A 23,411-nucleotide genomic window follows, 5' to 3' on the forward strand; every position below is an offset into this window, starting at 1 on the left:
ATTTTCCCTATATACATAAAAATGGAAGGCTGTTGTCACACTGTTATCATGTGGCTGCCAATTTGCAACCAAGCCAACTCCAGCATAGTGAGAGTGGCAATACCGAGCCCAAGGACTACAGAGAGATAAATAAAAAACCAAGCAACTCTGTATGTAGTTTACAAAAGTTATTAACAATAATGTACAGCATTTCAACACCTTCTATTACATAAAACCTTAAATAATTTATACAATGGCAAAATAATAATGACTTGTGCAACTCAGTTTCTTAAAGCCAGGCAGTCTAAATATTTCTGAAATAAGTCCATGAGAGAAATTCTCTCTGTGTATATTTGCGCTAGTGCGGTCTCAATGGAACTCCGACAATGAGATACCCGGATTTCAATCTCTGTTTTGTGAATAGCCTTCTGGTCAGCCTGGAAAGGAACTCGAAATTATATATAACATGCTTATAAGAACCTCAATACAAGCCTCATACAATGACAAAAATTCTTAACATAATAAAAACTCAATGCATTACACTTACATACAATGGCAATTCAACGCTCCACCAAATACTTCAGCTCCAACCTTCAAATGGCCATTTGGTCTTTTTTTTGGGGGGGAAGGCTGATACGGCCACAGTTATGCATATTGCTTAAATGCCCCAAGGACCAGTAATTTGTCCAGCGAATTGTACAAGCAAACACATGAAAACGGCTTATGTTTGGTGTTATGTACTGAAGTTCTCACCCTGGGCCAGCAGGGGGATACTGTAGATAGTTCAGGTCCACATATGCAAATAAGGGATCGAAAGTGACGTTCAGTGATTGGATAGTTACAGAAAGTTGTTACAGTTACGTTGTACTGGAGCTCTATATAAGCAGGCTGGCTGAACCCTTCAGTTCTGTTCTGGCCTGTGAATAAAGAAGAGCTGTTTGAAGAATCGCTGTGTCGTCTGATATGTTCACCCACAACCTAACATTTGGTATGCCATATTTTATAATGGTTTGTAGCTCAGTGGATCATGTGCAAATATGGTAGGTGCATTTAGCACACTCTCGAAGCATTGCGCAGACCCATCCGCCACCCTGTTTTTACAAGTATGTCAGGGTTGGGAGGATGGGAGAAACGGGAAAAGCAAATGAAATGGACACAACTCCACATTCAAACATTTCACAAATGACACTGGGGACGGTTGTGCATCTGTAAAAATCACTGCCCTGGGGTTCTCTTTTCACCTAATATTACACTCATCTCTGCTTTATGGTTCTGTTATGAAGCAAATTATGTCACTAGACTGATCCTATGATGATGTCAAACGGTCCGAGTTTTAGGAAAGCAGTATATCGAGAAATATCCAGCACAAATAAAACAAGTTTTGTTCATTTACATTCTACTTCTTTTAAAACGCATGCTTTCCCAAAGCTGCTAAAGGCTTTTGGATTTTCAAAAAAACAACACACCAGTCAGTCTGGTAGGTTTATTTTTATGCATTGCTTTTTTATGTATAGGGGTACTCTCATTTTGACACAAGGAAACCACCATTTTATAGTTCAAATCGGGAAAAATAAATACAAATTCACAAAACGCTTAGGGGTATGCGTCCCCCCCCCGGAAAAAAAAGCATTGGTTTTATGGCATGAATATGGAGCATAACGGAATTCTCAATTGGGGACCAGCCTCATGACAAAAGGAAAAAGCAACTAATTACAATTTTTTTTATTTAAAAAGGGCTCAGCTGAGTGATTTTGACCCAGCACAGCTGCGTAATGCGCGAAAGCGCCTCAACGGGGCCGCGCGGAAGGATGACAGGGTGGAAGGCGAGAGCGCACGCGCGCAGCGACCACCCACTCGCGTCTATTAGAACACTCTGCCCATCCTCTCAGGCGCATGCGCTCCTCCAGCCGTCGGCTGCCGCCAGCTGAAGTTGATTGGAAGGGAGCCGGCGGCGCCGCAAAAAAAAGGAGAGAGGGGGTCCGGCGGCAGTTCTCGCGAGACCTGCGGATCTATATATGCAGGGAGGCGGGAAGGAGGCGGGCCCTTTTCCTCGCAGTGCGCGCTTGGTGCTGCGTCTGTCCGTCCGTTCGCCCCACAGGTGCCCTCCGTCCTGTTCCGCCCCGTCCGCGCGCCTCCTGCGACTGACGCGACTTGAGGGGGGAGAAAAGGTGATACCGACGACGACGACCGCGTTAGGTTCGGTGAGGGCGGCCAGCAGACAAGATGGAGGACAGCAGCATGGACATGGACAACATGGGCTCCCTCAGGCCGCAGACCTTCCTTTTCGGTAAAAGGGCCTAGGCCGCCCGCCCGCGTGAGGGAAAGACGAGGCGGGGGGGTTATCCCCCCACCCTGTGGCGCATGCGCACGTTCCCTTTCCCACGCGGCTTCTCCCCCCCCCTTCGCCCCGCTTTTCGAACGTCCCTCGCGCGCTCCGCGTTCTTCCCTCGCCCGCTTCTCATGGAGGGCGGGGCCGGGTCGAAGCGCCTGGAAGGAAGGAGGGGGGGGGCTTCTTCCCCACGTGGCTGGCGCTTGGCGAGCTCTCGCTTTGGGGGGAATTAGAGGGCCCTCAGCCCCAATGCTGCGTGTTTGGAAATGCGGCGGCTGCTTCCTTTGTCCTCCTTTCCCACTCCGTCCAACCTCGTCCCCGCTTAAATGGACGCCGTCTCCGCCGCTTTGGCACCGGGCCCACCAGTTCCTGGCGACGCTCCCCTCCCCCTTCCTCTCACGTGGCTGAAGGAGGAGGAGGGAGTTGGGTGAGGGGCCTTTTCATGTCTCCCCTATGCGCTTCGCCACGTGGCCGCCCTGGAAGTTGGGGGGGGTGTTTGTCAGGTTCAAGAAGCAAATGCGACTTCGGAAATAAAAGGAAATGCGCTCTCGACCACACAAATAGGGCAGGGAAAGGAAACACTACGAGGGTTAATTAATTTTTCTGGCCCTGAGACGCTTCCCCGTGGAAATAACGTTTCCCTCTCTGCCGCCGGTGCTGTTTCGGGTTGACACAGGTCACTTCATGTCAGACCTATAGGCCTGCTGGGGGGGGGGGGAGAGAAAAGCGCAGAGAGCTGCTGCAGAGGCTGGCATTGCAGTGTGGTACCAGGTGGGGAGGGGAGAAAGGAAGGCCTCGGATGGCCATGTGCTTCAGTAGGCGGAGCATGATAGCACCTTGCGAGATGAGGAGGAACCATGTAATCGCAAGATGGCAACTGTTCTTTGTAACCTGCGGGCATGTAAGTAGAATCGTGCGCCGTGCCGCTGGCCCTGAAAAGCTAATCAGTGCTCTAGAACGGCATGGCGTGTGCTTTTAACAAGAGGTGTAAGTGGAAGATCAGTGCTTATAAAGCTTTCCCCTGTATGTTTAAATGGTACTCAGGATTTTTTCTCTATTGAATCTGATCCCAACTTGTGACTGATTACAACACAGCCATGAGCAATGTAAACTTCCAAGGGTATTTGTTTTTTGTAGATTTAGAAGTGAAGCAGATCTGTTCTGATTTGCATGTGGGTTAAACAAGGACACAGACTGCAGTCTTTTTGGGAATAAGGCCTGTTCAGTGGGCCTTTTTTCCCCCCTTAGTAGAAGTGTAAAAGATTGCATATTACATCTTCTCTGTTAGGGCTGTAAAGGGAGCTAAATATTCAAGCTATTTAATAGCAAACACATTGCTGCTTTTGCAGGTTGTGAACTAAAGGCAGACAAGGAGTATCATTTCAAGGTGAATGATGAAGAAAATGATCACCAACTCTCTTTAAGAACGGTAAGTGCTGATTCTTGGAAAATACTGAAGAAGTGCTGGAACAAGTGCTGCAAAATAATTGCAGATTGTACTGATGCAAAACATTGTGGCAATTGCACCTGAAAAGTTCACTGATGTGGCCAGAATGGGTATTTGACGCAGCTATCTAGATACTGGCTTGACATGTATTGGTACCGCTATGCTGTGGTCACACTTTCAGTGACTTCACCTGAGGCTACCATGGAAGACCTGTTAAAATATCACTGCATGAAATATAGAAGGTGGCTTAAATTATCGTTCCTCTTCCAAAGACTCACTTTTCTGAGGACCCCACCACCATTCACTTACTATGACAATTGTCAAAACTGGGGTGTTCTTGGGCATCTCGATTAAACTTGGAGTAACGAGTACACCTTTACGTTATGGCACCAACTGAGAATAAAGTAAGCTGCTCTGGTATACCATTCTCTGTGTTGGGTAGTTGTTGCACTAAGGCTGTAAGCCTCAGCGTGTTCTCCTTGTCAAACACTGTACCTTGTTCTACAGGTTAGCTTAGGGGCTGGTGCTAAAGATGAGTTGCATGTTGTTGAAGCAGAAGCATTGGACTACGAAGGCAAGCAGATTACTGTCACTCTGGCATCCTTGAAGATGTCAGTGCAGCCTACGGTAAGTTTTTCGCTTATCTATTAAAATTGGTGGGATGAAATCTAAATACAGTGGTACCTCAGGTTACATAACGCATCAGGTTACAGGCTCCACTAACCCAGAAATAGTGCTTCAGCAGCAGCAGGCCCCATTAGCTAAAGTGGTGCTTCAGGTTAAGAACAGTTTCAGATTAAGAACAGCCCTCCAGAACGAATTAAGTACTTAACCCGAGGTACCACTGTACTATATAACACTAGTTCCTTACACATTTTTCTAGTTGTATTCTCACAGGACTTTGATTGTACAGTAGCTACGTAGTTGAAAACTAAAGTGGATACTTACGAGCCTGTGCTGAAGGAAGGTTGAACATGTGACCTTGTCTCTTACCTGTGGTTTAGTGTTGCATCTTAATTTGGTCAGCAGGTTTACTGGGTTACATGACTTAGCTTTCATCTTTTTATTTTGTATAGTGATGTGGGCTTATGGGACATTTTTTATGGTAATCTAAATTGATTTCAATGTTTGACATCTAGGAAACAAAAACCAGAGAAAGACGCTGTTAAAACAGTCCCCCCAATAGAATTTATTTGTTTAGGGAATAATTAATTAAAGCACCATTAATGCTGTGTAAATGTTGGATGACATTCAGTATCGCATGAGCAGACATCTCCTTCCTTTTCTCTCCATGGTAAGTGGGTCTCCCATCCCTTTAGAATGGATTTGGGGGTGGGGAAACCTGCTCTGTCAATCTGATCTGTAGTTATGGTTGGATTTTACCCATTACGCTTAAACATATGTGAAGCTTTACTCAACATACTAATGTGAGTATGCCTAAAGGACTATTAGAATTTTGAAATACCTGCCCAACCTTACAGGTAATGTGTTCATTTGTTAAAACTATTAATTTTATGAAACAACACATTTCTGGAAATGAAAAATTTTCTATTATGGAAAAGCTTCATCCTACATTACTGATTCTTTAAGTTACTTTGAGCTCTTTGAAAAAGCAGCCTAAGACATCTGAAGGCAGCCCTGTATTGGGAAATTTCAAGTGTCTGATATTTTACAGTTTTTTATATATGCTGTAAGCCGCTCAGAGTGGCTGGGGAAATCCAGCCAGATGGGCAGGTTATGAATAATAGTAGTAATAAATGCTCAAAGTGAAGTCCTTTTATTTACATAGGCTTAGAAACATTACATTTTTTGTACCATGAAACTTTTTATTCCACTGCAACTGGCAGAAGCTACATTATAAAAATTGTGCTTTGTAGTTGTAAGTAGAATTATTTAATGTTCTGATCTGTTTGCATGGGGAATAGACAAAGGCTTAGCAGATACAGCCAGCCTTGGTAGCCAAGCATTTGTTTCTTGGCGCCAGCTGTGAAGTAGTCTTACCATTGCAGCTTTTTTAAAAAGTGCTCTCATACAGTAGATAGATTCTTATTTCTGCTGAGATGAGATTCACATTGTTTTATCTGTATCAAGTGGCTTATGTTTTTAAAATGACTGTGTAATTTGAATCTATTGTACAGGAATAGGGACCCTTTTTCAGCCTAATGGTATTTATTTTACTTAAGGCATTTATATACACCCTTTAGTAAAAAGACACTCGGAGTGGCTTTCATTAGTACTGTACTAAGATGATCCCTGACCTCAGGCTCAGTCTGTAATGACATGATGACACAGTTGGAAAAAGGAACAGAAGAAGGCAAGAGGGAAGGCAAGGAGGCACAGGTTTTTTGTTACAGTTCTTACAGTGCAGTTACATGGATCAGTTCATGCAGATTCTGGCTGTGTAGAGCAGCAGTAACTCCTCAACGATGTTGGTGGCAGTTGTGACTGTCTTGCCCTTAAGGGTGGTTCTCTTCAGAAGCACACTTCTCAGATCTGTGAGTGACAAGCGTCCAGTCCAGCACAGGAGGACACGGCAGCTCCTGCCATACGCTTTCCTCAAACTGATGTATTGATGGCTGTTAGAATCCTCACAGGCAACCTTTTTCTGTATTAATTAAATTTGTATGCCAGAGATCTCAGGGTGGTTTATAGGCGCGTGGACTGCATGTCAGTTGCAGGTGGGTCCAGAGGCAAAAGGGAGCAGAGCTAAAGATGTGGCTCTCTACACAGCAGGCTGAACTGCATTCATGCAAGTATCTGAGATTTCTATCCCGCTCTTTGCCCGGGCAAGCAAGAACTTTATTACAGTTCAAGTACACATTGCAGCCTGGCACTTGAGGGTGCAGAGCAAGGCTTTTTAGGGGAGTGGGTTTGGGAAGAGGGGGTGTTATCTGGGGAGAGCACCATAAGCTAGATAAGAGAGGCTCTATGGGCCACATTTGGCCTCCTGGCCTGAGGTTTTCCACATCTATCATGTTTTTATGGTCTGTAAGCTGCCTTAAGTGGGCTTTGCTTATTATTGGTCTATTATTATCTCTGTAAATAAAAACATACGCATTTATAAAAACAGATAAAATCGACAAACATAATTCGGGCTTTCGCTAGGTTGATAAACACATGAAATGCCTTTACTGTGGTTCGTTATACAGCCTTTGACATTATTTTTCTCTTAATTTGTTAAAGAATATTCCCTCATTTAGGTTTTTGTACATTAGTTGTTTTGGTAGAAACCTTGTGAATAGCGGGATTTGGCTAGTCAGATGTCTATTGCAATTTTCTCTCTTACTCAGTTTTGAATTACCCATTTTTCAAGAAGTCAGTTCTGTAACACTTCAAAGGCTAACGTTTTTTGTTTCTTGGTTGGAACTGCAGTTTCCTGGGCCATTAGCTCCATTAAATGCATAGGTTCAGCTAAGAAAGGGCTTTCAGCCAGCTGAAATATGTTTGGCTTTTATAAAGCTCTGTCGTTTTAAATACTAGTCTGGACTCTACCAAAGAAAATGGGAAAGAGGTTCAGCTTTTACTTCATGCAGAACCCTAGACCACTTTTGCTGGTTTGAGTAGAGTTGTATGATAATCCAATGCCTTTTCTAGACCTGTTGGGAATTGTGAGTTATGTAGCTTGGCAATACTGTCTATATGATGCAAATATTTCAACTATGCTTTGTACGTTTCCCCCCCTTCAGGTTTCATTAGGTGGCTTTGAAATCACACCACCAGTAATTCTGAGGTTGAAAAGTGGCTCAGGACCAGTTTATGTCAGTGGTCAACATCTCGTAGGTAAGAAAGTGACTTCTCTGTTTCACTTAATTTCTGTCTGAACACATAAATTTGGTAAAGTGATTGCATCTCTTATGGCCTGCCATAAAGTTGAAATGTTGTGTGTAGTCTTACTTGACTTGTCCCGTATCTTCAGCTTTAGAAGAAGAACCAGAATCTTCTGAAGATGAAGATGATGATAAGGTACTACACAACACAGCAAAAAGGCCTGCAGGTGTGACATTGGCTAAAGTTCCACAGGTAAGCTGATGGGGGGGGGGGGAGAAATGGCTGCTTTGGAATGGATAGTGTGTCTATAGGAATGGGTTTCCTCACACAAGCTCATAAAAACCAAGCAACTCACCTGTGTTCTAGCTTGTATGGTTGGCAAGAGAAATTTTGCATCGGTCCTCTGTGAATCTAGACTTAGGAATAAAATAAAACCAAATTTTGCATATAAATTAGATGAAGCCTTATGTGGTATGTGTAAAAAAGACCAAAAAGACTTTATTTTAAATTGGTTGCCACCCTTTTTGGATCAGCGGGTACGTTTCGATTTTGTGCCCTGGGAAGGAAGAATATAGAACTGAAAGAGGAAGTTTTAACTTCCTTATTCAGCTCTACTTTTCAAGGAAGAAAAAGGTAATCCTCACAATTTCATAACTAAAGGGATAGTCAGTGGAGGAAACTCAGAGGCCTTCTAGGTGCCAGCGAAGACTTCAGTGGTGAATCCTACATTAGCAGGTGTAAACTTAGAATCAAAACATTGGGCATATTTGTAATCCCTTCCATACGTTTTTTCTTTAAAAGAAAAAAGTAAAGCTGACAGAGGATGACGATGATGATGAAGACGACGACGATGAAGATGATGATGAGTATGTCACCTTTTGGAATATGTTCAGTGTTTTTAACAATTTGCCAATAAATGTCAGCTTTGCACCCAGAAAAAATGTCTTTTTCAAAAGTAGTTATTTAGATTGATCGGTTTATGTTTTATTTATGAATATTTGTGAGGATACATGTGCCTTGTTAAAATGTTGCCATTAATAGCAAAATTTCAGTTTTTGCTAGTGAAAAGACAAGCAGCATTTTTTTTTTTTTACTTTATTTAGTTGGATTTCCTACCCTGCTTTAAATTCAGAAAGGATTTCCAGAGCATCTTAAAAAGAACTGAATTAAATTAGGAATGCTTATACATACTCTGAAATTGGCACTGCTCTGAGTTAGTGTGTGTCGCCCCCAACCCAGTTCACATTAGGTTGTAGTTGTTGTTTCCACTTCTGTTTATCTCTTACTGGTATAATACAAGTTGGATGAGGGCCTTCAAAGATGCTTAAATTACCATGCTTTTGGGTGTTGATACTAATTGGAATTTTTAATTGTAGTGACGATGACGACATGGATGATGATGAGGACGAAGAGAAGACTCCAGCAAAAAAAGTGAGTAATTATGTACAATTCAGAAATCACTTCACTACGTATAACTTTGTACTTACAGAAGGGATTAACATTGCTATAGGTTGCTTGTTTATGCTACTGGAATGATGTGGTTGAATATAAAGGTGAGCATGTCAAGTGTGAGTATTGTATCCCAACCCTCGTAGCAAAGAAAACATTTTTCAGTATCTTTTCTCACAATTTGATGACAACAATTGCTGAAAAAGAACTGAGCTATTTTTAACAGAATGATTTCTATCCCACTGAAATAATCGAGGTGATTTAAAAACATTAAAACAATTATTGTGTGAGTTACCGCCTGCCATGTTGGTGCAAATAGTGCGAAAAATGCTATTTACTACTGGTTACGTGTCAAAACCTCCTTATACCCTATCACCAATTCAGAAGGGGGTTTCTTTTTGGTTGACTTGGTTTATGTTTCTGCTACCTTTGTTGAGCTCATGCTCTAGTAATCTAGTTGTAAATTTCACATATTTTGAATGCACAGAAGGATGCTTTCAAGCATGGGTTTGAATCAGTCTCTGAGGGTTAATAATTACTAGCTGGTTCATATGCAAACATTGCCTGCCCCTGTCTTAAGACTGGTACTGGTCAATACCCTTGTATGGTCTCTTCCCCAAAATGCTGGTTCTCAAACATTTTCTAGTCCTCTGTGCTTCAGCTCTGTGTCTTGGTCCTTCAGAGCAACAACAGTTGCATTGCCAAATTAAAAAGCAAACATGTGCTGTTGGCTTGTCAGCGTTTGAAGGGAGTGGGCTCCGAACTGGCCTAACCAGAAGGAAGCTTCTGAATGAGAAACTGAGGCCCCCTCCCTCTATTGCACAGTCCAGGATCGAGTCCTATTCGGCTCTTCCTCTCCTAGTACTGTCACATGTGATATCCATAGTTCCTGAATCTATTTTATTTTTTCTTCTCCCCATTGCCTTTTGTTTTCATTAATCAGCAAACGTATGTTTAAGCACATTGGCAGGAGTAAGTTGCGGCACTATATTGAATCCTTTTCAAGGCCTGGGCTAGACTGGGAAGTTGACCAGCCTTGACTCAGTGAATCAGTGCTTATGACTTTTGAGTTGAGAGCTTTGGGATTAGGAGAGAGAGTGAATGTCTCCCCTGTCATGGCACTTCCTGTTCAGTTCCCTCGGCCTGGGCTGTAAGCAAAATCCACTTGTTCAAGTGGGGACAGAAGATTCCCTCCCAGAGGGAAATGTAACTTTTGCTTTCGGATAGCTAGGTGGAAATGGGAAGGTGCTTTTAAAATAAATGATTTCTAAAAGTGAAACTTTAGTATGGAGCAACTGCAGTAAATTTAGATTATTTAAAACTGTCAGCTGGGATGGTGGTATTATTATTTTATTTTGCACCTTCAAGTAATAAGATCTTAATCTTTGGAGAAGTAAAATGATAAAAAGCCCATACTTTTACAGACTTGGGGCACTAGGTGGCACTGTGGTTTAAACATTAAGTTGGATTAGAGATTTTTCAGTTGTAGCTTTCACCTTCCATTAACAATTACTTTACCTGAGTTCATTACATGTCTGTATAACTTATGAAAAATGATAGAAAAGATCTGGGGATTTTGTTAATATTTTTTTAAAGGGTTTTTAAAAGATAGGATTTGTGATTTTGTGTGTTACGAGATTTAGAACCAGTAAGGCTATGAAAATCAATTTAACATGCATTACTAGGAATTTTAATTTAAAATGGTGAATCAAGGTGAAAATGAATTATGGCTACTAATTTTAATCAAGTATGACATTATTGGTTGAATACAAGTTAATAGAGTCTAAGATAGTAGTTATTTTGTTTGTACCAGTTGCCAATTTTTACTTGTGTTCGTGGTGTGTTACTAATTAAGTTTGTAATGCATTCATGTTTCTTTCAGAAAAAATAAGGTGATCTCCAACTAAGTTGTGTTTAGTAGGCCCACTGAAATGAATGGACTTAAGTAATAAGTCAGTTGATTTCAAAAAGGTCTGTAGCTCTGCAAAGTGTAATGTCAACCAAAAGCTTTACTTTTCTAGGTTATCACCACAATAGTTATTATTAACACTGGGCTTTCAGTAAAGCAAATAAATTAATTAGACAGTGCCTATATGATATCGAGCTACAGAATAATCTGGCCATAAGGAATTTTTATCCATGGTATGATTATTTTCCAACTAGTCATTTTGACACCCTATTTGCAAATGTGGTATTTGGCTAATAGAGAATGGAATCTTTTGGCAGATTCACATAAAGTGGAGCACTGATAGATTCTTACATTTATTCCTATTTTAGCCTGCCCGAGATTCTTCTGCAAAGAACACACCAAAATCAAACCAGAATGGGAAAGATTCCAAGCTGGGAACACCCAAGTCAAAAGTAGGTATAAATTCCTTAATACACCGGTATTCATCATTTGCCTGCAAATTTGTAAAATAATTGGGAATTATTTGAACATCTGTTCACTACAAACTTCTGGAAGTTAGCTGTGGAATTTCAATACCTGATTTAAAATAGCTGTCACATGTAACAGGAGACAAAAACTAGAATTCACATTAATGTAGTTGATGAAATGACCATGTTTTTAGAAGGGCTGTATATCTGGACTTCTTGTACAAGCTAGACAGTTGTGGTTGTACACCTTGACACCTTTTACCCCTGTCTAGTGGATGCAACATTATATTGGCACAAGGGCATTTGCTACTTGGTTGTACACATCGTTTGCCTTACGCAGCAGAATATAAATTGGTGTTAATAATCTGAATCTGAAACCAAAGCATATAGTGTAAACAGAAGGCATTGGGCACAATGACCAGATAGTAAATACTATGTTGTCATATTGTTGAGAAATGTAATAAGTTGCTCTGTCTTAGACTCCGGAGTCTCATAAAGAGAAGAAACCACAGAGTCCAAAAACACCAAAAACCTTCACTGTAGATGAGATGAAAGCAAAAATGCAGGCAAGCGTACAAAAGGTAAGTTTACTGGCTGCCTGGCTAGTACAGATTGCCTTACTGAAAATTTTAATTGCTGCTGAGCTCATAGTGGCAAGGAAGATGTAAAGGTACTGAATATAAAATTTTGGATGTGCTTGAATTTTAATGTAAGTGGTGCAGAAGCCCTTTATACAGAGGGCTTGGTGAATGTACAAAAATCTGCTGATAGATATAAAATTGCAGGAAACATGACGATCTGTTCTTGGGGGAAATAGCGATATGAAACACTTTTTGAACCTGACCTTCTGTTTTAAGATCATAAATGTGTAATTAGTTAACACGCACACAGTTGTACCATTGAGTATATTAACATGTTTAAAGGGTGAGACCAAACATAATATAAGAGGGAAACTGCTTGTTTCTCCTTCCCATTGTATGCCTTCAAAATCTGATCCAATGGGTTGGGGGTTTCTGTCAAGCACATGGGGGGAGCTTTGGTGGATTTCTGTTGTACAAGCAGGCAGACTTCATTGGATATTGCCCTGCGTGGCTTTGTTTTGGTCATACAATTATTGCAAAGGTGCCAGTGATATAAACAGACTGCAGAATGCTGCATATAAAGTGTATCTTTTTTACCAGTTGGATAAATTGGTGTGTGTTGGCGAGGAGGTGGTGAATTGAATACTGAAACTGTCAGCATTGCAATAAATGAAGAAAAGGTTCATTATCTGGACTTAAATATCACAAAAACCTCAGCATTAAGCGGAAATAAACATGCCTTGCAGAAAAAGCTCAAAAAATAATTTCTATAAAGCATTTTAGTGGTAAATAACTACGCTAATCGGTTGCATGTTATCACTATACTCAAGCTATATACAGTCTTGCCCGGTTGAATACTGGGAACTGCTTGAGTAAAATATGTACAGGCTGAAAATGCCATAGTTGCTGTAGGTGCAAGATTTAAGTCCTGAACTTGCATGTTGCAGTCAAGTCAGTAAATACAAACTTAAAATTGCAACTTGGGTTTGTTTGTGAGAAATCCACAAATTCTGATTCTGAACTTTTGAGTTTTGTGTTCTTCAGAAGGTTTGTTACATTAAGCTTCTCACTACTTCATGTTACCCCCTTGCTTGTATCTGTACTTCTACACATCCAGTTATTTCATTTCATGCAAAAAGATGGAGGAGTCTAAGGCACGTGAAAAGCAACAGGATTCAGGCGAGTTGCTTGTTTCATTGTGCAGCCAAATGCTATAATCACAAGCATCACTACCCCAATTTCTGATTTTTTCCCCCCAACTGGGGGGAAAAAAAATGCTGAGGAAAAAAAATTCTCCCCTAGGCACTCACATCTTATATTTCCCCTATTCCTGCAATCTCACTAGAACAAATGCCCTGTGAACAGGAATTGGCATGCTTTGTCTCTGATCGTAGCAAAGGTCCTCCAGAATGTTGCATGTGTAGTAAAATTTGTGTAGTAATTTATTTCCATGTACCACACAGGCTAAAAGTCTTTCAGTTCCTTGTGTCAATCTTACGTTTCACTGTTATTTTCTTTTTGCAATAGGGAACTAGTTTGCCTAAGGTGGAGGCCAAGTTTGTGAATTACATTAAGAATTGTTTCAGGACAGAGGACCAGAAGGTAATGGAATCAATCAGGTCTTGATAAAATCGCTAGAATAAATTGTTGCCCCCTTTCCCAATCACTTTCCACACACTTTAGAGCTTCAGCTACAAGCAGTACTTGGACTAGATAAATGGAAGCTGTTTGTGGGAAAGGAAACATTTTTCTCCATTTTGATGGTCGGTGTCTCTTCACTTTTAAACCCACAGGATTCTCCAGCCCCATTTTGACCAAGTAAAATGGTGTTGTGGTTTTCTGCTGCTGAATTTGGCTAGCCTTCCCTTCAGTTTCCTTTTTGCAGAGAAGAACTACTGCACTAGAACCTTTGGCAGTCTTGATGCTTTCCTTTCCCAAAGTCAACCAAATTACTGTGTGACAGCGTGCCAGGAGGTGGTGGTGCTGGTATCAGGAAGCAAGCTGTATTGGGTTAGACCTGTAAATCTTAAATTTCACTATCAAAATTCCTTAAACAAAATTGTTATGCTTTTCTGCTTTCCCCCAAACAGTTCAAAGCTGTTGGGAGGGAGGGTGGGTGGAAATTGTGGCCCGTTGAAGGGAGAATGTTTGAAAGCAGCTAGTTCAGCTACTGAAGTGGATTTGGACATAAGGCAGGGCAGGCAGAGTTCAGACAGTATTTGCCTAGCAGAGACACACCCTTCCTTTTGCTTTCCTTTACTATGCTTTATAGGGTGTGAGCAGTCTTAAAAGGCAAAATATATTGGGTAATTTTAATCTTAGTGTACTGAGTGGTGTACTTGGTAAGCATTTTTTTAAAATAAAATTAGCACAGACTTGGATTTCATATACACTTGTCCTGTTAACTCTACCTAGATGAAAGAAATTTTTAAGTGGAAAATTCCATGCCCATAAATACTTTATGCAGGTCATTTATTGTTTTAAATAGTTTTTCTGGTGCTTAATGCAATTTGTACTCTAAAGGAAGATCAAGACGGAACTAACCTTTTTTTATTTTTGGTGTGTTTTAGGTTATTCAAGCACTCTGGCAGTGGAGGCAGACTCTGTGAGCAAGAAGTTAATAAATGACTCCTTTTAAAGTTTCAGTTCTGTGTGTATAACCATTAATATCTGGCTGTCCTTTTTATAAATGCTAAAGCTTTCCCTACAGAGTCTTGATTAATGTCGTCCAGAATGTTTTGCCAAGAATGTGTTGTCCAAAATGCCTGTTCGGTTTTTAAGACCAGGACTCCACCCTTTTAATTTCAAATATGTATGGAATGTTTTGATAATGCATAGTAGTGGTGGTCAAAAATGGAAATGGGGAAACTTAAATGTAAATGTGAAAATAAAGTTTAGTATTTTAAGTAGCTTTGCTGCTTTTTTTGTTGGGTTGAGCTTTTCTCCCGTACAAGTTGCAGCACATTCACACAAACAGGGTTGGTTAATCACATTTTCCCAAGAACGAGGTGTGGAATTCCTTTCAGAATGGTATTTTGACAGTTCCTGATCCTGCTGGTTTTATTTGTTTATTGAACAGTATTGTTGGCATCCGTCTGCCTTGAGAGACAATGAAGAGTGCACCTCTAGGGTTGAAGTCACAACTGCTGAAGGATCCCTGTTGCCCTTTCGATTCCCATGTTTTGGCAAGGGTTTTCTAAATTCTGTTTTGAGCTGTATCCCAGTGAATGCCAAAACATCGTAGAAGCTGGCTAGGCCTCACAATGTGAACCAAGGATGGGTAGGGTTTTTTTTTTTTTAAGAGATTGGATTTGATATCCCGCTTTATCCCCCACAACTCTGTGAGGTGAGTGGGGCTGAGAGACGTCAGAGAAGCGTGACTAGCCCAAGGTCACCCAGCAGCTGCATGTGGAGGAGCGGAGATGCGAACCCGGTTCACCATATTACGAGTACACCGCTCTTAACCACTACACACCACACTGGCTTTTGTTTGCAGCTGTCTTAGATAGCACAGTCAATGTACATGTAGACTATAGTGGGGGGTTTTTTGGGGGGGGGTGTAAATCCTTCCTTAAATGTTTGCTTAGGAGGTTGGATATCTGTACAGGCTTTTATGCACTCATCCATTCCTGTTTCTCATGTATTTGTAAAAGTGCCCTGGCAAAGTCTTCCTGGCAAACTGAAACTTCTCGTTCTGTGTTTCTTGTGCAAGGAGGCAAGACCCAAAAGAACGAAACTGCAAAGGCTTTTTTTGGGACTTTAGGGACAATGTAGAACTTGAATGAAAATGCAGAGCATCTCTTAAGATGAGAATAACTTGTACAGAGTGTTTCGGTACGCAGAAAGTACGATTGGGAGTTGAAGGGAGAAGGAGATGCCTGGCTGTGCCTTTCTCTCTAAGGGTCTTGAGTTCATGCTCAACTGCAGCCAGAGTGGAATATGTAATGGACATCTCTTAATATAACATTTAGCAGTAGTAATGGAGGTAATGGGGTCAGTTACAGTTGATCTAGTACAGTCAACCTGTCTGACCAAACTGCCAGATGGTGAAGGCTACAGTGACTGAGCAATTCCATGCTGCAACCTAATTGTGACCATAGTCTAGTGCTTCTTGCTTTGGAAGCAAATTTAGATTGTCTTTGGTGGTGGACTGAAGGCATCAAATTAACTTCCTAGAAGCAGTATTTTCACAAAACGAAGTCTGTTCTTTTTACTGAACTGAACTCCTGCAGAGCTCAGTGCTGGCTAGTCCCTCTTGAAAATATGCTCACGGTGCTCTACCCAGCTATGGATCTTTGAAACCTCTGCCACTCGTGCAATCCCTGACCGTCTTGTAAAAAACATGATTTGATTTACTCTTTGAGTGCTCCAGTTCCAGCCATGTCCCTTTCCAAAATCCTGCATTTCGTTCGTTTTCTGTTTCCCTGCCCTCATGGCATGTAGCATGCCTAGTCCTCTGGGCCGTTTCTGGTTTTGTTTTTTGTCCCCTTAGGTTCACTCTATATTTGTATACTTCCTTGAATTCCTCCAACTGTGCTGATACCATTGTAACAGAAACAGGACCACGAGAAACAAAATTCTCAGTACTGTACTCAACAGCTGAGTTTAATACGTTCTGAAGCTTTAGTCAGAGTAGGGAATCACATGGTATCAATTTATGTTTATGTGAGCTTAGCTGCAGGAACTCATACCCTCGCCCCCAGCCCATTTAGTTACAATGAGGTAGGTTGGTGGAGAGGTCATGATTGGACCATGGTCACCCCGTGCATTGCTGTGGTTGAGTGGTGACTTGAAGCCACATCTCTGGTGCTAGCAAACGGGTACAGTCATACCTCGAGTTGAATGCGCTTTGGGTTGAGCGTGTTCGAGTTGTGCTCTGTGGCAACCCGGAAGTAACTGAGCGCGTTACTTCCGGGTTTCGCTGCATGCGCAGACGCTCAAAATGATGTCACGCGCGTGCGCGGTATTGACACTCGCAGACACGCTGTTGTGTCTTGCATTCTATTCAGGATGTGAACGGGGCTCTGAGAGCTACACAAAGACCAATTGGTTAGCTTCTTGTAATGTAGACCAAGCAATGGCAGCTATTATCAGGTTGGCCCTTCATAATGTAAAGTGTTGTTTTATCACCCTGTTCAGAGATACAAAGCGGGCAGATGATCTCTGTATTAAAAACTCTATGGGAAGAGCTCACAGAATGGAAATAAAAGGAAAATCCCATGACGTTAACATGGGAAAACAATAGTGCTCTTGGGGTGACAAGATCACTCCATTGGGTTTTTTTGAGGGGTGGGGTAGAATATATCAGTTCAGTACATCTTGAGGTGTCACTCGAGCATGTAGTTCAACACCGTTAGGATGGATGTCTGCCTAACCACTGGCTGAAGTGAGCACTCAGTTGCACAGTGCTTTTCTCCAAAGGAAATCCCCAAAATAGGTGTATTCAGGGGGTGGGGGTGGGAATTGATCATGCTGCCCAAAAGAATATCACAATGGGGCTCTTTCCAATCATCCCAAACACAAATGTTGGAGACGTGTACAGTCCTAGTCTCTGGTATAGGGCCTTATATAAATTCAACAAAAGATGATAATATAAGCTGTAACCCAAATACAGCTATGAAGAGTCTTAACTAGTTTTTACCCACATTCGTTCAGAAGGTTCCTGAGAACTTGAATTTGATAATACTGGAGCCCCTGGTTGTTTCCATCTGTGTGGGATGTAAATCAGTTAAGCTAGAGCTATCTGCCGTGCTTCCCTCAAGTACTATATCATTCTTGAAAACAGCAGGAGATTGCAATAGGAAAATATTTTGAGTGCTCCACTTTTTTGATTATGGGTTTTCCCTTGTGAAACACTAATGGTTTTAGAAAGAAAAACCTAAGAAAACATAGAAAGGGCCAGGGAGGGAGTTGGGGGGGAGTTTTTAAAGTAATGCATGTGACCTCATTACAAAATGGAAAACTCCCTTTCCCCACATTCATTGAGTTACTTAGTTGACGTTGACCACAATCTCATCAATCTGTTGATGGAACATGCCACTTAGTAAATTAGTACTGTCTGAAAAACCTTAATTGTAAGTCCACAAGGGGATGAGGTTAATCTAAGATCCCACCTCTTGAATGTCAAGTTACAACAATAAAAGGAACTACAAGAAATGGGCAGATACACATATAATCATGTGGGAAATTGTATTGTTTGACGTCACTAATGGGTAATGATTCTAAAGACAGAAGGTAGCTGTGAATAAACCCTTGAATGGATATGTGGATTTTGCTTGCTAGTAGAAAAGCAGTTTAAAAATACTGATAGTAAATATAGAGGCAAATTTATTCTTTTCTGGCTGTAAGTGATATAGAAGCTAATCACTTTGGATTAAAAAATAAAATCAAGCAAAATCGTATTTTGCTTTTTGGTAGCAGAAGTTCTCTGTCAGAAAAAGGCTTTTGATCCAGTTGAAAATTCCACTCATGGAAGGAGTCAAATTTTGGTTGATTCCTGTGTCCCTGATTTGTGCCACCCCCTAGCAGATTTTCAGAAGGTGCAAGAGGCTACAAGGAAGAATGATTGAAATTTGCTTCCTTTGCCTTCAGCTGGCGGGACAAGGGTTGTATTCAACATAGTGCTGAGCAAAACATCACCCTTCCATCACCCTAAATATGTTTTGGGTATCCTCCCAAGCCTCCATAGCAGATCTAGGGTCAGTGTGGGGCAAACATGTGATTAGCACAACTATTTCATTGAATACCCCCTTCGGTCTCTATCCAAGCAGCTGTTAACTCCCCCCCCCCTTTTGAATGCATGCCCCTAGTACCAGAGGTACTAGTTACAAAGGTGAGCCCTTAAAAAAACCCCACACATAGTTGTTATCCCTAAGAAACGTAGAAAAAAACAGGATATATTTATCCGAAAGTCTTCAAACTTACATGACCCTTTAAAAATTAGCTGATGAAGGTGAATACATCGAAACAGGGCCCTGTCAAGAGAAAATCTTTGTAACGAATTATTGTGTTATACATATCTTTATGAGTTTGAGTTTGTAATCTCTATTTGAGTTTGTAATCCTTGCCAGAATACATACTTTTGAATGGATTAGTTTTTGTTACTATTGACTATTGATTTGTGCGTAGGGACGACTCCTTCTATTGAAACTTACATTGGCCAGAGTTCTTGGTGTGCTTTTTTTCTTGGTATATTTAATAACAAGAACTCCAACTTATTTAACCTTACAAACTGAAACAAATATTACGGCATAAACTTTAGATGGGTTACACCAAATGCATGAAGTGCTACTCTTGAGTTGCTGGTATACATTCACATGGAGGGGAAAAGTTAACATGGAGGGGAGGGATTGTGAACAGTGAGATCTCAAGGTCCTGTCCCCTGCAAACAAACAACAACAACAACAACAACCCTCCCTGCATCTGGTAAAGCACGAAGGTGTCAAGAACTCCCTCAATGATTTTTTAAAAGTGTTTTTGGAGCTCCCTTCAAAAAATTCCTCTTCTGGATTTTTCCCTTTAAAGTTTTAGGCAACAGCAGTTCAAGACTATTCCTTTCTATCCATCTACTCTGGGCACTGTAGTTTATCCCTTGCAGAGTTACATATCCAGCAGCCCTTTGCAAACTACAGGTCCCAGAATTCTTTGAGGGAAAGAAGGTGCTTTAGAGGTACAGTGTGTACCACAACCTCAGGGAACAATCTCATTTTTTCCTGCTTCATTTTCTGTCTCTTGCTTTGCTCTTCATCAGCCTTTTTGCACTTGTTCCTTTGTTTTCCATTGTTTCTCTGCTTCGATCTGATGCAAGCCACCTTGTGGTTGTTTTTATTATTATTTAAAGGTGGAAATACAGTGCACAAATGTTTGAAATGAAACAAATTAGTTGTACAGCATTCTTTGGATATATTTTAATAAACAAAGCCCAAGGCGGGCATTAAAGTGAGAGAGCCTGTGTCTCTGTGTGTTTATATGTTTTAATGAACTCTTCAAGCGAAGCCCTTCTGGTCTATAATTTGAAGCACTACTTTCTTTTAAAAAAATCAGGCTCATCCATGTTTAAAATTGCCAAGGAAGTCCCATTCCATTCAATAGGAACCACTTCTGAGTAGATATTATAAGGGCTGCAATGTAAAAGAGTTACAAACTTCAAAAGTTGGTACTGTTTAAAAGCTTGGGGGAATATTCTTTATACGTACATATGTAGTAGTGATGTATGGAAGTGAGAGCTGGACCATAAAGAAGGCTGATCGCCCAAGAATTGATGCTTTTGAATTCTGGTGCTGGAGGAGACTCTTGAGAGTCCCATGGACTGCAAGAAGATCAAACGCATCCATTCTGAAGGAAATCAGCCCTGAGTGCTCACTGGAAGGACAGATCCTGAAGCTGAGGCTCCAATACTTTGTCCACCTCAGGAGAAGAGAAGACTCCCTGTAAAAGACCCTGATGTTGGGAAAGATGGCCCTTTTTACCTGACAGTAAGTCCAGCTGAATTAAATGGAACTTGTTCCTGAGTAGACACTGTTAGGATTGTAGCATTATTTGTATTAGATATTGATACAATGATTATTTATTTATTTACTACAAAATTTAAAAAACAAGTGCTCAATTCTCCCAGTAACTTTGCAATTACTGGCCAGAAAAAGCCAAGACAGGAGCAGTTTTGCTTCTTGCTAAGCAATTGGGTGGAAGAATGTTTGCAAATAAAAACCACACACTTCCATTCCACTGTAGGACTCCCTTGAGTTTTACAGCAGAAGCGTTAGGAAATCTGATCATAACTGGTTGGATTAATTTCAGAAGTTGACATTTGAGAATCCAGGTCCTCAGTGCATGCCATGAGATGCTCATTTGAGCCTTGTACATCATGGCAAGGATGAACAAATGCTTGTTTATGGAAGTGCTAAAGGTAAAGGGACCCCTGACCGTTAGGTCCAGTCGTGGACAACTCTGGGGTTGCGGCACTCATCTCGCTCTATAGGCTGAGGGAGCCGGTGTACAGCTTCCGGGTGATGTGGACAGCATGACTAAGCCGCTTCTGGTGAACCAGAGCAGCGCACGGAAATGCCTTCCCTCCAGAGCGGTACCTATTTATCTACTTGCACTTTGACGTGCTTTCGAACTGCTAGGTTGGCAGGAGCAGGGACCGAGCAACGGGAGCTAACCCCATCGCAGGGATTCGAACCGCCAACCTTCTGATCGGCAAGTCCTAGGCTCTGTGGTTTAATCCACAGCGCCACCCGCGTCCCCATTTATTCTGAAAAGAAAAAGCTGCCCTATCTGGCGAAAGGCAATAAAAGATTGGGATGTTCATGGATCCAGGTCTTCTGGGACGCTTCTTGACTGTGCAGGCTTTGGGAGATATGCGACTTGTGCCCTCTCCTGCCAAAATAAGATCTAGATAATGTTTTGCGCAATATCTCATAACTTCTCAACTTGGAACTTCTCACCTCACATGGTGCTGCCCTCAGATACCTGCGCATTAGCTTGTCTAGAAAGCAGAGACAAAACATCTAAGTCAGGAAAGCTGCATGAAATATTGCTATGGTACCAGAGTCCTCCTACTGGCTACCAGTTGGTTTGGCGGAGCTATACTCCACTCCACAGAGTTTAGGGTGGACTATCTGAAGGAACACCTTCTTCCATATTTACCTCCCTGACTTTGGAAACCAGCAACTTGGGCCTTCCCCCACAGCCAGAAGTCAGAATGTTCCTACCCAGGAGCAGGGCTTTGTTTGTGGTGGCCCCTTGGCTTCCCTCCCAATAGAAATCTGTCACATCTGTGAGCTTGGTACTCTCAGATAGATCATGAAGACTTTTCCTATAGCTCTTTGGAATTTGCTAAGCAATATTTACTCTGGCTACAATGCTTGTTTTACGTTTTATGGCTTAAAAGTAAATAAATCCGCAGATAGCATTCTACTTTAATTATGCTATGGAAGCGGGATGTAATTTTTTATTAAAAAAACGAGTTAAAAAAGAAGAAGAGAACATGCTTTTTAAAATTGCGAACTTGGTAGTACAAAGAGCAAACAGCTGCCTGCCCTGCTGAATGATGTCAGGTGCAGGTGGAAGGAGATGGAATCCTTTTCTGTACTTCTCATTCACATTCCTAAGCCCTGATGCGATGGGGCATCCAGTGGATGTGAAGGCTTTTTCACTCAAGCATGCTATTAATTCCTTGGGCCTATTGAATACATTTCATACTGTGTGAAACGTCTGGGAGTTCAAGTGACGCTGCGGACCAGTGGAGCAGAGAAAGTGAATTGCTACCCCCCCCCTTTCACTTTTAGCAGGGGGATTCCTTAACGGCCATGTAAGCAGAAGATGCCGTGGATTTGAATTTGTTGGGGAAGGGTTACTAATCCAACATGCCTCCGAAAAACCCCCCTTTGAACACAGTATTAAACTGGGACTTTTCAAGCGGCTGAGACAAATTAACACCATTAAGAGAGTTCTGCTGCCGAAGCCTTGGCCCCGTGTGAAATTTTATGGGCTACTGTAAGTTCCAAGCTCTCTGCCGTGCATTTTCTGTGAGGTGGAAAGGCGACCTGCTGCACATTTGCAAAGGCCTGGGAATACAGGTACTGTGTGTGTGTGTGGAAGCCATTTTTTAAAACCGTGTTTCAGATCATACATTTCTTTGCCAACCGTGCGTAGGCTTTGCCAGTTCAAACCTCCATTCCAAAACATGAATAGAGGCAGAGGCAGCAGCAGGGCCCAGACTCTGGGGTCATCGTGCAACACAACCCTTCACATGGTTCATGGTTTGTTCAGAATGATTCATGGGGAAGGGCTTTGGTTCAGTGGTACAGCCCTCGCTTGACATGCAAGGAGGTCTCAGTCTCATTTGCTGGTATCTCTAGCGTGTGGGAAATCGGGTCCTCCCTTAAAGAGGGCATGTATTGCGGTGAGACCTGGAAAACCGACCCTGTGTTATTGGTCAGCCACAACACCCAATTGGTAGGTCCCTTGTTGCTGGGTGCAATCTGGCCAATGGGATGCAGTCCAAACGGTTTGAGGGACCTATTTATACCCATGCATGTGACCCAGAGCTTCCTCTTTCGACGCGTGCATTCGGAACACCCGCCCACGTCTCCCTACTTTTAGGGCTTTGCGCTTGACCTTGCTATGCCGTCGTGTGTCATCTGTCGTTGGGACAGGGGCATGGCAGGAATTTCCCCCACTTGGCTGATTGGCTGTTGCCATTTGGGTTTTGCCTGCCACGTAGCAAATTGTCACAACTTGTAAGGTTGCGGATAGGCTCTGGTTTGGGTGATAGGGATGGGAGAACGCTCTCGCCATCCCTGTGTGAAGGGTATTCCGTTAAAGGAAACCAGGGACTCAATGGTTTGGTCAACCAGTATGTTTCCGAGCACAATTCAAAGTGTTGGTGTTGACCTTTAAAGCCCTAAACGGCCTCGGCCCAGTATAACTGAAGGAGCATCTCCACCCCCATTGTTCTGCCTGGATGCTGAGGTCCAGC

The 23,411-nt window shown here is 41.9% G+C and overlaps 2 protein-coding genes and 1 long non-coding RNA gene across 3 annotated transcripts in view; 2 read left to right on the plus strand and 1 right to left on the minus strand.

Annotated features, from left to right (window-relative positions):
* LOC310673564 overlaps window positions 1-8,371 on the minus strand; it is a 349,698-nt gene extending 341,327 nt beyond the window's left edge. The window contains exons 1-2 of the long non-coding RNA XR_014509111.1: window positions 8,251-8,371; window positions 4,563-7,828 (exon numbers count right to left, since the gene is read on the minus strand). This is a non-coding gene — a long non-coding RNA (uncharacterized lncRNA). The remainder of the gene's footprint in view (window positions 1-4,562; window positions 7,829-8,250) is intronic.
* FGF18 (fibroblast growth factor 18) overlaps window positions 1-23,411 on the plus strand; it is a 223,655-nt gene that overhangs the window by 51,345 nt on the left and 148,899 nt on the right. The window lies entirely within an intron of this gene.
* NPM1 (nucleophosmin 1) lies at window positions 1,897-14,838 on the plus strand. The gene is made up of 11 exons (XM_083432013.1): window positions 1,897-2,266; window positions 3,658-3,737; window positions 4,263-4,382; window positions 7,442-7,535; window positions 7,672-7,775; window positions 8,325-8,389; window positions 8,900-8,954; window positions 11,250-11,333; window positions 11,828-11,929; window positions 13,457-13,531; window positions 14,500-14,838. Exons 1-11 carry the CDS (start codon window positions 2,203-2,205, stop codon window positions 14,536-14,538), a joined length of 882 nt encoding a protein of 293 aa, XP_083288139.1. The 5' UTR covers window positions 1,897-2,202; the 3' UTR covers window positions 14,539-14,838.

The sequence above is a fragment of the Podarcis tiliguerta genome (assembly GCF_965153285.1).
Source record: "Podarcis tiliguerta genome assembly, chromosome: 3".
NCBI classification, from domain to species: domain Eukaryota; kingdom Metazoa; phylum Chordata; class Lepidosauria; order Squamata; family Lacertidae; genus Podarcis; species Podarcis tiliguerta.